Raw genomic sequence first — 13,377 nt, 5'->3', positions numbered from 1 at the left:
AAAGTTCTCGAGAGGGACGTTAAACAATATACAATCAATCAATCAATCAATCATATTTCATTCAGTGGTATAAGAGGATTTGCGGATAAGAGATGGGCACCTCAAAGAGTAAGAGACAAACAGACGGACGTACAGCTAGATTGACGGCCGGATTTACCGATTATTATATACCCTCCCGCTTTTCAAACGGAGGTATAACTATATTACCGTATAATACAGGCAAAATCCTGTTTTTATATAATTATAGGTAAGTATCTACAAGTCAGTGTGGTTTCCTCGGGGCTTCAATGCCCAAATTCCCAAACTGTAGATTTCAGGACCTGTGGATCAGACGACCTGCATGTATTATTTGGAATATTTGTTGAAAACAAAAAATATAAATATAAAGTAAAGATGGAAGACTTCTGGGGTAAAAAAAAAAGAAACAAACAAATTTACCGTGAAATTTTAATTATGTGAAACAGAAATTTACAAATAGTGAAGACACCGGTTAACATAATAAGGAATTTCAAAATTTAAAATTCACAGATTTTTAAAAAAAATTTCACAGAAATCAGATGCATAGTGTAGTGAAAATTTAAGGAACTTTGACATATTAAATATATAAAAGAAATATTTGAATATGACAATAATTCTTAAATGCTTCTTGTTGAGAATTTTCAGTAAAGTTCACAATGGAGTATATCTGTGTTGTGTTTAATATAGGTATGGCCATATATACATATTGGGTATTCCAGTCGAAGACAAAACATTTCTATTTCTTCAAAATCATTTAAAATGAAAGACATCAATCAAAGCAAGTTGCAAAACAAAAACTAGAACTATCCTAAAATAAATTCTCGATAAATCGTCCATGGAAGTGGAAAGGGGTAATAAAAGGCGTGTAGGATTTGGCGATGGGTTTCATCGTTTTTGGATCAAGAATCAAAAGATAACTTTTGGCTTGATTTCCGTCCAGAACCGGCAGCATGAGGACCCCATCATCCTCTGCTGATCCGTTTGGATCCGGAACGAACCAGCCTTCCATTGGATAATGGCCCGGAAGAGACCAAGACAGGTCACCAGTAGTGTTGCAAAGATCCTTTTTGACAAAAGAAATATTACCCCAGGTCTTAAAGTCGCTTTTAAAAACAGGACCGTAGATATAGCAGTAGTGTTTTGATCTATAAAGTTCGTTAATGGTTGGCATATCCAGCATGTTAACGTGGGGGACTTTAGGGTTAACATCAAAAGAATGTGAAGTTATTTTTTCTGCTTTCAAGTCTATTTTAAATCTTTTCAAAGAGGGTTTATATGGATAGGCATTGAGCCGTGTCGAATTCATAATAACATTCATTTCAAAGATTGTCGCAACTGTAGCATCTGGATAGGATGCAACATCCATCAAAATGGTGTCTTCGTCCATTTCATAAGCATTTATATGATGAAACGTAAAGACATTTTCTGTTTGTATTGTCGTCACCTTTCCTGTTTTAATGTTAACTATATATGTAAGTGTAGGCTCATCTTTGTGAAAAAACATGCTATTTACAGGGAGATGACCTGACAGTATTTTCTCAATGTCTACGTAAAAAGGACAAGCTAAGATTATAGCGTATCTTTCGGTGACTGAAAAAGAGTGTAAATATGGCATTTTCTTCACTTCCCACTCTGCAATCTTTTCGCGAATATCTGCAGACTTTGTTCGGACAAGGGTAAATTTACTAGATATTTTGGGTACAATGCTGTTACTTTGGAGAAAGGTTAGGTGATGGTTTGTGCCGAATTCTTTTACCGGATGTGCCACAGACAACAGACTAACGAAAGGGAAACCAGTGTTTGCATTTGGTATCGTTGGATTGCATTCTCGTATTGTTTCTAGTGTATAGCAGTTGACTACATACAATTTCCACGCATCCGTTAAAATAACACAATCTCCTGAATAGTTGTAAATGTTAACGTTCATATTGTCCATACCATGAGCCACCGACATTTCCTGTTCCATAAGAGTACGGGGTGGGACAAGGTTATCAAATGTCTGGTAGTTGGCGACGTCATTGATGCTAAGTGATTCTTTATAAGACTTGCTTTGGACAAACTTGGCAGAGAAGAAAGCGGATCCATTTCCTGGGAATTGCCATGAATATAATTTTGCATACCCATCAAATACGTTAAGAAATGAATGTTTTCCCATTCCATATCGCGCAGGCCCATTTCTTACCTAGGAAAGCAAGAAACCTTAAAAAAAAAACAAATAATATCTATTGCTTTTCATTTAGGATATTGAGTACATTTTACTTACCAAAGACCCTTTGATCCATTTGGGAACAGGGTTATCGAATGTTAATGATTCTTTGTGAGTTTCATTTAAAACGTCGGTTCCAAACAACAAATTCCATCCAGGGAGATCTGCTAGAATTCCAACGAAACACATCGTGAGTAAGATGTGACGAATCATGACGAGGCTCTAGAGTAAGGACTTGTGCGATTCTGGATCAAATGAAATCTGAAGTTTCAAATGAGGTGGCTGGCTTATGTACCCTATCGCACACTATCATTTTGATATAAAGTCGACTTCAGAGTGACGCATTTCATACAAAATATTAACGAGGCCGAATCTAACTAGTTCTGCCCTATGGATTTTGATAATTTTTTTGATATTTAATTTTTACTGTTATATTTATTGTTTTTAGATTAAAAAGTCGAATGTTTACCATGCCGCTTTCTAATGGTTCCATTTCAAAAATTGTGAAATTTTACTATTGGACCCTATATGGGAATTTGTTGGAAAAGCGCAAAATTATCACATTTTCCATATTTTTGGTATTTCTGTACTAGAGATTTTCTTTTCATTCAGGTAGATGAAAGTTAATTTTAAAAAAATCACCAAATTGTCTAATTTCAAAAAAGTTCACCATCTAGGTTGGTCTAAGAATTACTATACATGTACATGTAGTTTATTTGTTTTAAGCCCAATACCTTTAAATTTGCCATATTATGTAGAGAAATACGTGGCGGTGCAGATGAATTATATATGCATATGATTTTTTCGGTAAAAATAGCAATGTTTAGATTGCTAGTATGTTTCTTTGGATGTTCTGTCATCAGTTTTTAGTATAATATCCATGGACGTCTTGAGCATACAAGCGAGTCATTCTTCAGCGTTATTATTGCTTAGAAAATCCGAAAATGGTGACGTCGTTAGAGCCATTTCAGCGGTTTTTTCCTACTTATTATCGTAAAATCACATTTTCAGACCAGTAGGGGTTACAGATAATGTCAATTTTGTATCAAAATCAAAATATTTGGCAAATGTGTACTAGCGCACAAATGACTGCATGAAATTAAAAGCTGCGCAAAGTCATGCGCACTTGAATTAGACTCAGCCTCGTTAACCAGTTATTGCTAATATCTGAATGAATTTAATTGGCAAAATTCAAAATTAAAAACGTGTATAACTATGAGGGAATTTTTGTTAAACCCCCCTCCCATTAATTAATTTTTATAGCAGTTATGCCATTACATTTTGATAAACCCTCGTACATGTAGACATGTATTTATGACTGACTTAATAATGAAAACAACAAAACCTTTTTTTTTAATGCCATGCACTTTAAAATGCCATGCATCTAAATGACACTTCCTATCTGATTTATGATCATGCTGAGACATTGCACAGATTCCTTCATGTCTCAATAATTATAATCCAAATTTTGATTGAAAGTATATTTCTTCCTTTTTATCAGGTGTACATTTAGTCACAGTATTTGCTTAGACTGAAATTGTTAATTGTAGTTAGAAAATTGCGATACCCCGCTCTATGAATACATACGTCTTAATTTTTAAAAGATTTTTTAAACAATTTTCATGCAATTTTGCGGCATCATAATTCCAAATGTGTAAGAAATATATTTTCTGGAATATATGGTCAGGGTCAAAACGACAATTAAAATGATTGACACCTATGGAACAATCTTGGCAATATGAATAAACATGTGATATATGTAGTCCCTAGCACCAACAGTTCACAAATTATGACCAAGGTTAAAGTTGGGTATATTTGAGCAAACGTGGGTAAAACTCCAAGGTAAAAGGTCAAATATGTGTCTACTAAAAGGAAGGTCCGGTCACAAGGAGAAAACGTGTAAAATATGAGAGCCATAGCCCCAACCAAACAAAAGTCATGGACAAGGTAAATGTTTTAGTGGACAAACAGACTAACAGACAGAAAGGCAGCCAGACAGACAGCGTGACTGGGCAAAACTATATATCCCCAACTCTTTGATTACGGGGGCATATAAATCAAACTATATTTTTTAAAACTATTCTTTAAAAACAAAATAAATGTGCATTGTTGTTACCAAAATTGCATGAAATATCACATATAGGTTGACTGCACCGTGGGTCAACGTTAGTACTCTGTAGTCTAGAGCCTTTGTTTTACTATGGCTGAATTATATTTAAGAAAAAATATAAAACAATAAAAAGGCAATACTTAGACATTTTTTTCCGGCAATCTCATTAAGCCTTGACAAGTGTTCTCTACAGCATTGCAAAAATAAATTAGTGGCGATACTTAAAACATGTAGCATCTAGCATAAATTGAAATAAGAAAGCAATCTGTTTGACTTTAAAATTTGTCCAACTAATCATTGACAGTACTGTTATAGTTCAAAATGGAAAAACTGATCATTTGCGTCTAAAAAAAACCTTCCGCCACAAAATATAGTCCCTAGCTTAATTCTACTTGAATGTAATTTAATCGCGGTATTTTTCATTGAATACAGCTAAATTGCACTGTAGAATTCAAATTAAATGTTAGAACTTAAAGATGATGCAGAATTTTATAAATAAAGAACCTGACCAAAATACGCTCAAAATCTCAGGATCGAACGTCCTTAAGTACACTTACTCCAAAACAAGTTTGGATTTTTGTATATTTTTCTTTGAATTATACAAGAATTTTCATCGATTGATATTTTGCCCCCCCCCCCCCTTCCCCCGCTGAAAGTAGGTGACATTAATTTGGTCGGTCTGTCCGTTTCCACGCGATATCTCGAGAAGCCTTTGAGCTTTTGCAATGAAATTTTACACAATAACTTCTTATGGCCTAAGGACAATTCCTATTGTCAAAAGGTCAATGTTCAAAGTCATAAATCTAAAAAAGTGTGTCTGTTTTAACAGTTTCGTTTCCGCACGATATATCGATTAACCTTTCAGCTTTTGCAATGACATTTTAAAGTACAACTCTCTATAGCTTAAGGAAGACTCCAATTAAAATTGAGGTCAAAAGGTCAAAGGTCAAGGTCCTAAATTTATACATTTTATGTGTGTTTGTAAAACTTTCGTTTCTGGGCGATATCTCAAGAACCTTCTAAGCAATTAAATGTTATACCATAACTCCCTCTGTCCCCCACCGTCTTTCTGTCCGTCCTTTCGTTCGACTGTCTTTCAGTCTGTCTGTAATTACACTTTCATTTCCAAGCGATATTTCGAGAAACCTTTGAACTTTTGCGATTAATTTCTACGCGACAACTCCCTATGGCCTAAAGGGGATGTCTATTAATTTTGAAGTCAAAAGGTTTAGCAGAGGGTAAACTAGACACACTTTTTTGTAAAATTTTGACAATGTAGAACGTGATGTAAACATATGCATGTAACCCATTGTGTGGTTTTAACTTGATTTGCTGTTTGATTATCATTAATGTCTTTTATTGTCGAATATCCTTAAGTTTCTCCTTCACTACTGTTAATATTTTTGTGAGGAGCAAAAAAGAGGCTTGGGATCACATTTACTGGAGCCCTTTATGTATATTTGTTTGTAAGGATGTTTTCGGGATTCAATATTAATATGGTATTTTAAGTTTTATGCCGCTAGAAAAAAAGAAAAAGAACCCATTTAGCAATTACTGCGAATAATCTGCATATACTAATATTTATTTTAAGATAATGGGTTATATGTGGACGAAGTGTACGTGTAACAATGCGTTTAAAAACGACCAATCAATCATGTTAATCAATTTATCGGAATAAAATTGGAACATTCCGCCATTTTTAACAAACTAAATGCACAAAACATTTTTATCTTGGTTAAAAGTACACCCTTTCCCGCCACTTAGCCCTGTGACTGAATTAGTGACAGAGCTTTATCAAATATAGTTAAGATATCACTCAACATTCTTTATCAATGTAATCATTAATGTTACATCATTTGGTCATATGATAAAAAAGGAAATTTATGTCATCGACCATAAAAATCTAAACACACAAACTAAGATATTTATTATTCTGTTAAGCTTCTTTATTTGCTCCTCACTAAAATATAACAGCATTGCATTTTAGGAGTACTGGTGTGCTTTACAGTAATATAATTGGGAAGTGATGGAAAACAGACCTGGTCCCAGGATCCTGAAACAGACCTAGACTTAAGTCCAATTTTTAATTGCCTGTAAAATGCTTATTAATTATTGAACGAATCTCTAATTTTGCAGATAACAACCCTTTTGTAAAGCAATATTAAAAAATATTCAAGTTTTTGTCTACTTTACTTAATCAAAATTCTAGTTCAAGATGAATAATTTGACTTAAAACTTAAGATGTTTCATGATCCCCAGGGGCCTGGATACTGAAAAACTCAAAGGAACTTTTAAAAATTTCAAAATCAAAATATTTACTAAATCAATAATATTTTAAAAAACGTACGAACTTTTCCTTCCTATATACAAACAAACCTTAAGTTGAATCAAAGTCAAGTCGTTTTGACATCATAGGCAATTATTTGTTATGTTCCCCAAACGAAGTTGGGGAACATATTGTTTTTACTCTGTTTCTTCTTATTATTATTATTATTTTTCTTCTTCCTGGGAAAATCTTTTCCGCGAATGATCTAGTAAACTACACGTCTGACTTAGGTGAAACCTTTTTAGGGTCAGTAGGCGTGTTATGTAGATTTGCGTGCAAAGGTCATTTTGCGCGCACGTGCTTGCAAGAGCGTGCACGTGCAACACGTGAAATGACCGATTTAATTGATATAGGCGTAACTTTTTTAATTTTTGATGAAATGCTTTGAAACTTACAATATAAGGATATATTAGTAGCATATACAATATGACGTGGTCAAAATAGGATATGATCTCACGCGCATGCACGTGCGCTTCGCTCTGATTGGCTGAAACTAAAGTCTTAATATTTTTCTTGTTTTTTGACGAAATCTTTTGAAATTTTAAACAGAGCCATGCATTAGGATATCCTACAACAAGATATATAGCAATTATCATGAAAACACGTGCATGCACGTGCGCTGCAATCTGATTGGCTTAAACTTTAAATAGCTATAACTCCGTTGGTTTTCAACCAAACAGGATGGGATTTGGAACATAGATAGATATAATGGGTTACTACAAGAAGGTATGGTCACCATGCACATGCATACACGTGGGTGTACGTGCGCTGCTTTTTGATTGGTTGAAATTTTAAACAGCTATAACTCCCTTTGATTTCAACCAAACGGGGTAATATTTAGAATATAGATAGATGTAATGGACTTCTACAAGAAGGTGTGGTCACCATGTTCACGTATGCACGTGCGTGCACGTGAAACGAGCAAAATCAAAAATACACTTGAATAAGCGTATTTTTCTTATTCTTTTGGATTAAATGCTTTAATATTTAGTATATTAAAATATATAGATTGTGTAGACAAGATGATATGGTCATTACGTACATGCATTCACAAGCGCACGCGTGCAATGCTAAAATTTGAATGAACTTGTTACACTTCTGGGTAAACGTTGTTAAAGTCTCAAATGCATAGAGTTTGTCTTATTTAATGAAGCTTACAGGGAATATGGCACCAAAAGGGAGTTGGGGAGCGTTTGGGGAACATCTGTAACGGTCCCCAGTTACAATTAGCACTAGTTGTTTTTGGGGTGGGGTGGGATGGGGTAGGTGGTTTAAATAAAAAATTGCCTCTATTGACATGTCGACTTGTTACGTTCAGTGAACTTGAAACACTAGTATATGATATCACAGAGTCAGAAACATCTGTTTCAAATTTGAATGTTTTACTACATAAGGACGTTTATAATAGTAACCGAAAAACAAAACCTCATGATAATCGCAACTTTTCTATCGACATCTTCCTTTTCTTACGTAGCAATATACCATTATTACGTGCAAATGGGGTTTATGTTTCTCAGTTGGGTTCGATTCGGAAGAGCATGAAACACATAGGAGCAATCTCTAAAACGAGACAAACTAATGAAAAACAAGTTGATGAAACAAGCATAATGCATCGAATGTTTCTATCTAAGTTGGTATTTGATTTTGCAAATTCTATGGTCGATACACTGACCTTGTCAGAAAATACAATCTGTCTTTTGATGAGTGGCTTTTTTCATACTTATTGTTAGGATATTATTTACAAAATGAAATGTCTACGTAATTTTTCGTTTTGCATGCCTGATCGTGAAAAGGTGCATACAATGAGTATGATCGATGCTTCCTCCTCCATGACATCTAATTCCAGTCTTTTGAGCTTTATCACTGTTCCTGTCTTTATGTATTATTCTTTGAAAAGCATATTAATCAAAATACTAAGTCGATGTATCTACTGCTTATACATACCTTCAATTTGACTACAGTGAGTTTCTGGAATGAGCTTCCAAAGAACGCAAATGCTTCTCGGAATATTGGTATACATGTGTTTTTAAAGATCTTCAAGCTGATTTTATATAAATCGTTTTCCACTGATACACTGAGCTTAATTTGTGATCATAATAGAAATCTTATCTATGATCTTCATGACAGAAGCTCACAGAGACAAAAGAGTTACATTGTTGATAACATATAGTGCATATTAGAATAGAAAAATAGGAAAAAGGTGACTCGAACCCAGATTTAAAAAATTAAAAAAATTAAATAATGGAAATGAGGAAGGGGGTCCAAACCCCAAGTGCCTGTGTTCCCAATGTACCCTTGACATCAATGATTTAAACTGAAATCATTTTATGGTTATTTTGGTAAAAATAAATTGTAATAATCTCATACTTGTCTTTTCTGGGCTCTAAATTAGAAATAAAATGTTCTGTTATGGTAAACTTTAAAAATTGTGTATCCAATCTTAGTAAAAATAGTCTAATGAGATTTTATAATGTTTAAATTTATAAATATTTCTTTTCAGAACAAATTCATTTTTATTTATATGCCTTTAAGAAAAGAGTGGTGGGCCTTCAAAATTGGGAATCTAGCTGATAGGGAGTTTGGAAAAAAATGCCTACACGAGGCCAACTTTAAAAAATTGTTTGGTTGTCCTCTCCAGACCGACTTGCTAAAAATTGTGCGACTCAAAACTTTTTTAAGGACAGACGACACGTTCCTCAAATATATGCTTTGTATTTCTTGGTATTATATATATATAAAAAAAAACTATGCATAATTGCCATTCTCTTGTGATATCTACATTGTTTTCATTATGTTTTTAAATATAATTTCACCAAAACCCGTGATATAAGCCATTCAGAAGATTACCCATAAGGGTATGTATAAGAAATATCACCCTGTGGTATCTTGTCCAAATGCCTTGTAAGGTACCCTAATTTTTTGTGAGGAAACTTGCTTTAGTTCCTAGACTTCAATGACCAATTATTGGGAAAAATTATATATTTTTGAGGAACGTGTCCTCTGACCTTCATTAACCACCAGGAAGCAATTATTTTTATTCATTCCGGGAAAAAAATCGGAAAATAACACCAATTACGCCTACCTACCTACCGAATTTTGCCATCCTGAGTAGGAAGAGGGCAAGCAAACATTTTTAAAAGTTGGCCCAAATGCTAAGTACCATATGGTCAAGGCTTTGCTTTGTTTATCGGATGATAACCCGTTAACTGCTCTGATAACAGTTGATCAAGATTTTTTACCACCAGTATTTATATGTAGGCCAAGGTAGTAACTAAGTTGAACTTAGAGAGGCTATTAAAGGACTGGGGGCTACCCGAGTCCCAAGCGGGCCTCGTTGGGGCACTCGAGGGAGGATGTCCGAGGCCTGGATTCAAGTACATTAAGAATTTAATTTAAAAAAAATATCTTTCAAAGTTTTCATGTTTTGAATTATTTTTCATGTGCGTTCTCATTGTAGGAATTCACAGACAGAATGTTCGACCCTCTTCAGGTGAAAACTATATGCGGACCCCGAACCGTGGTTTGAGACGATGGTGCGTTTTAAACTACATGTATATTAAAGCATCTGGTGGGATCACCGATTTACAGAAGTTGAAAATATTAATTTAGCATAAGGACACGTACAATTAATTATTATTCAAAATTAGTTTTACTACTTATCAAAGACTCAAAAATTTTAGTGAGGCTTTTGCCTCAATTGCCTCTGTGGTAGATACGACATTGTGGACGGTTTTCAAAAATTTATAAGCATCATAAATCTACTAGTCAATATTAAAAGATCAATTTCTGGCCGATAAAAAATCTTGATAAATTCAACTATTATCAGAGCAGTTAACAGGTTATCATCTATTAAACGTTTTTATCAACTTACATGTACATATACGTATCAATATATTGACACAGCCCTAATTATGTAATCGTGCCTACATTGAAATCAGGATCAAATGTGTGTTTTGCTCATGTCAGACATTTACATTATCTCTGTATAAGTTCGTCCTTCACAGTAAACAAGTTTTGATAACAATTCCACAATTTTGATTTAAATGTTTAATTAAATATTTCATGTACCAATGTAATCTAAGTAAAATCCGTTAGTTACTAGTAAGCCACAAAATTAATTAAGGTTTAACTGGTAGTTAACTTTCGTGCAACCGATTTAACTCGCTGTTATTTTAATCTCGCGTTAACGCAAAGTTAACGGCTAGTTAAATTTAACAAGCGTTTGTGCAACCGAATCCTGATAAACAAAGCAAAGCCTTGACCATATGGTATTTGGGCCAACTTTAAAATGATATTTGCTTGCCCTATCCTGACTCAGGATGAAACTAGAAATATGTCCATAGGACATGAATGCCCCGCCGAGGGTTTATTAGCAATGCAACATGAAAATTTATATTAGTGTAAATTTTATCAGAATATCTTGAATAGTGATGCAGTAATTGCTTACATCAGTATGTATCAGCATATGAAGTTTGACGCTAACTTCATTAAAATGAGGTCAAGGTAAAAGGAAATGCCAAGGCCAAAAAATGTTGATGCAGTTAAAAAGCTCTCATCAGTATGTTTCAGCATATGAATGTATTATAAATGGTTTCTTTACTGACTTAAAAAAACAATTTGATAAAAATGAGGTCAAGGTCAAATGAAAAGTCAAGGTCAAAATGTTCATACAGTTGAATTACTTACATCAGTATGTATCAGCACATAAAAATTGACACTGATTTCAGAAAAGTGAGGTCAAGGTCAAAGGAAAGGTCAAGGTCAAAAAATGTTGATGCAGTTGCATATCTCTCATCAATATGTATCAACATATGAAGTCTGATAAAAATATCTTGAATGGTATATTCAAAACTGAGCGAAACACTAATTAAAGAAAAGTTAAGTCAAGGTCAAAGGAAAGTCAAGGTCAAAATTGTTGATACAGTTGAATAGCTCTTATTAGTATGTATCAACATGTGAAGTTTGATAACAACTTCTTGAATGGTATGTTTAAAACTGAGATAAACACTAATTTCAGTAAAGTGAGGTCAAGGTCAAAGGAAAGGTCAAGGTCAAAAAATGTTGATGCAGTGTGCATTAGCTCTCATCAAAAAATCTATTTCAGCATATGAAGTTTGATGAAAATATCTTGGTTAGTTTCTTTGAAATTTACAGCTTTTTTAGAACAGAGCTAAATGCAAAGTGCACAGAACTATGTATCTTACAAGTTATAATGAAATTGGACCAAAACTGTAGGAAGTAGCATTTTGGAATTTCATTTCTATTTTTAGACAAACACCGTATATGCCCACAGAATTATTTATCTTAGTGTAGTCTACTTGTGTGCCAAGTTATATGAGGCCATAGGAGGAGTAGCATTTTGAAAGAATTTCAAAGAAATTTCTATTTTTAGTAACCAAGGCAACACCGTTCATCGAAATGTGCATAGAATTATGTATTTTTAGTGTAGTCTACTTGTGTGCCAAGTAATATTGAAATTGGACCAAAACTGTAGGAGGAGTAGCATTTTGAAAGAATTTCAAAGAAATTTCTATTTTTAGTAACCACGGCAACACCGTTCATCGAAATCAAAAACCGATTTATGTATCTTAGTGTAGTCTACTTGTGTGCCAAGTTATATTGAAATCAGACCAAAACTGTAGGAGGAGTAGCTTTTGAAAAATTGTTTACAACAGACAGACGGACGGATGACGGACGCATTACTATCGCAATCCCTTGCCAGCTTGCTATGCTTTGATGAATTGAAATGAAATTTGTACAAAGCATAGCAAGCTGGCAAGGGATTGCCATTTGTTTTCAAAGAATGGCCAAAAGATATCAGTAAAACTAAAATGAAACAAGAATACCTTAAATCTGTTTATTTTGCAAGCTCATACACATTTCGATATTCAACTTTTACTGCCCATTATGGCCTCATCCTGTCCTTGGGGGGCATGATATAAAGAAACTTGAATAAGGCCATAATAAAAATATTCTTAGATTCTCATCCCCGCCCGCCCCGATTTTTTACCCCCGCCTCGATTTTTTTTAATATCTGTTTTTCTTCGTCTAAATTCTGATCGGGATCGGTATTCATCTACCATTCGTTTTAAATCCTGCGAAAGTCATGATTTTGACAGCTGAAAAGATGGTAATTGCTATAATTGCTGCGTACATATTTTAAACAAGGGTCATTGGTTGAAAAAGATTGGTGATGATGTGAAGTAAGAGATGATTGAACCTTTACTATGACTTTTATTCGGGTATTATAGATAAAATTACACCGATTGACCAGGTCAATAAAAAATCTGCAAAATTGAAAAAATAAAAAATATAAAATAAAAGCCGCCCGCCTCAATTTTTGAAAAAATTCGGATGAGAATCTAGCAATTTATTTATTATGGCCTTAACACTACCTAAGAATGCTTTCATATTAATATCTCCAATCATTGCTTTGCTATTCTTGAGAAGAAGATTTTTAAAGGAAACTGATGATGTGCATATAATAATCAAAATCCAAGTACTAGACACCTCTTTAATACATACATGTATTTATGAACAGAAAAAAACTTCTTTTTGTCATACACACTGCAGGATGTAATGGCTGATAAATGAATCTTGAAGTTTGTCCATATGATGTTCCAATATTGGCAGCCATCCATAAACTTATCTAACCAATTCAATAACCAGATTTTCCCTATAAAAATCCAGTAAAATACATACACAGATACGTGACTA

At 33.9% G+C, this 13,377-nt stretch overlaps 1 protein-coding gene across 1 annotated transcript; it reads right to left on the bottom strand.

Moving 5' to 3' along the window:
• Nucleotides 1-660: 660 nt before the first annotated feature.
• Nucleotides 661-2,413, bottom strand: LOC134242192 (beta,beta-carotene 15,15'-dioxygenase-like). Its single transcript, XM_062724261.1, has 2 exons — nucleotides 2,282-2,413; nucleotides 661-2,200 (listed from the first exon to the last, which is right to left on the bottom strand). Exons 1-2 carry the CDS (start codon nucleotides 2,411-2,413, stop codon nucleotides 827-829), a joined length of 1,506 nt encoding a protein of 501 aa, XP_062580245.1. The 3' UTR covers nucleotides 661-826.
• Nucleotides 2,414-13,377: the final 10,964 nt, after the last annotated feature.

This window comes from Saccostrea cucullata, unplaced genomic scaffold, assembly GCF_032062105.1.
Source record: "Saccostrea cucullata isolate Sc308-1 unplaced genomic scaffold, CSIRO_AGI_Scuc_v1 ctg46, whole genome shotgun sequence".
NCBI classification, from domain to species: Eukaryota; Metazoa; Mollusca; class Bivalvia; order Ostreida; family Ostreidae; genus Saccostrea; species Saccostrea cuccullata.
This window is presented reverse-complemented; position numbering and strand designations above follow the sequence as displayed.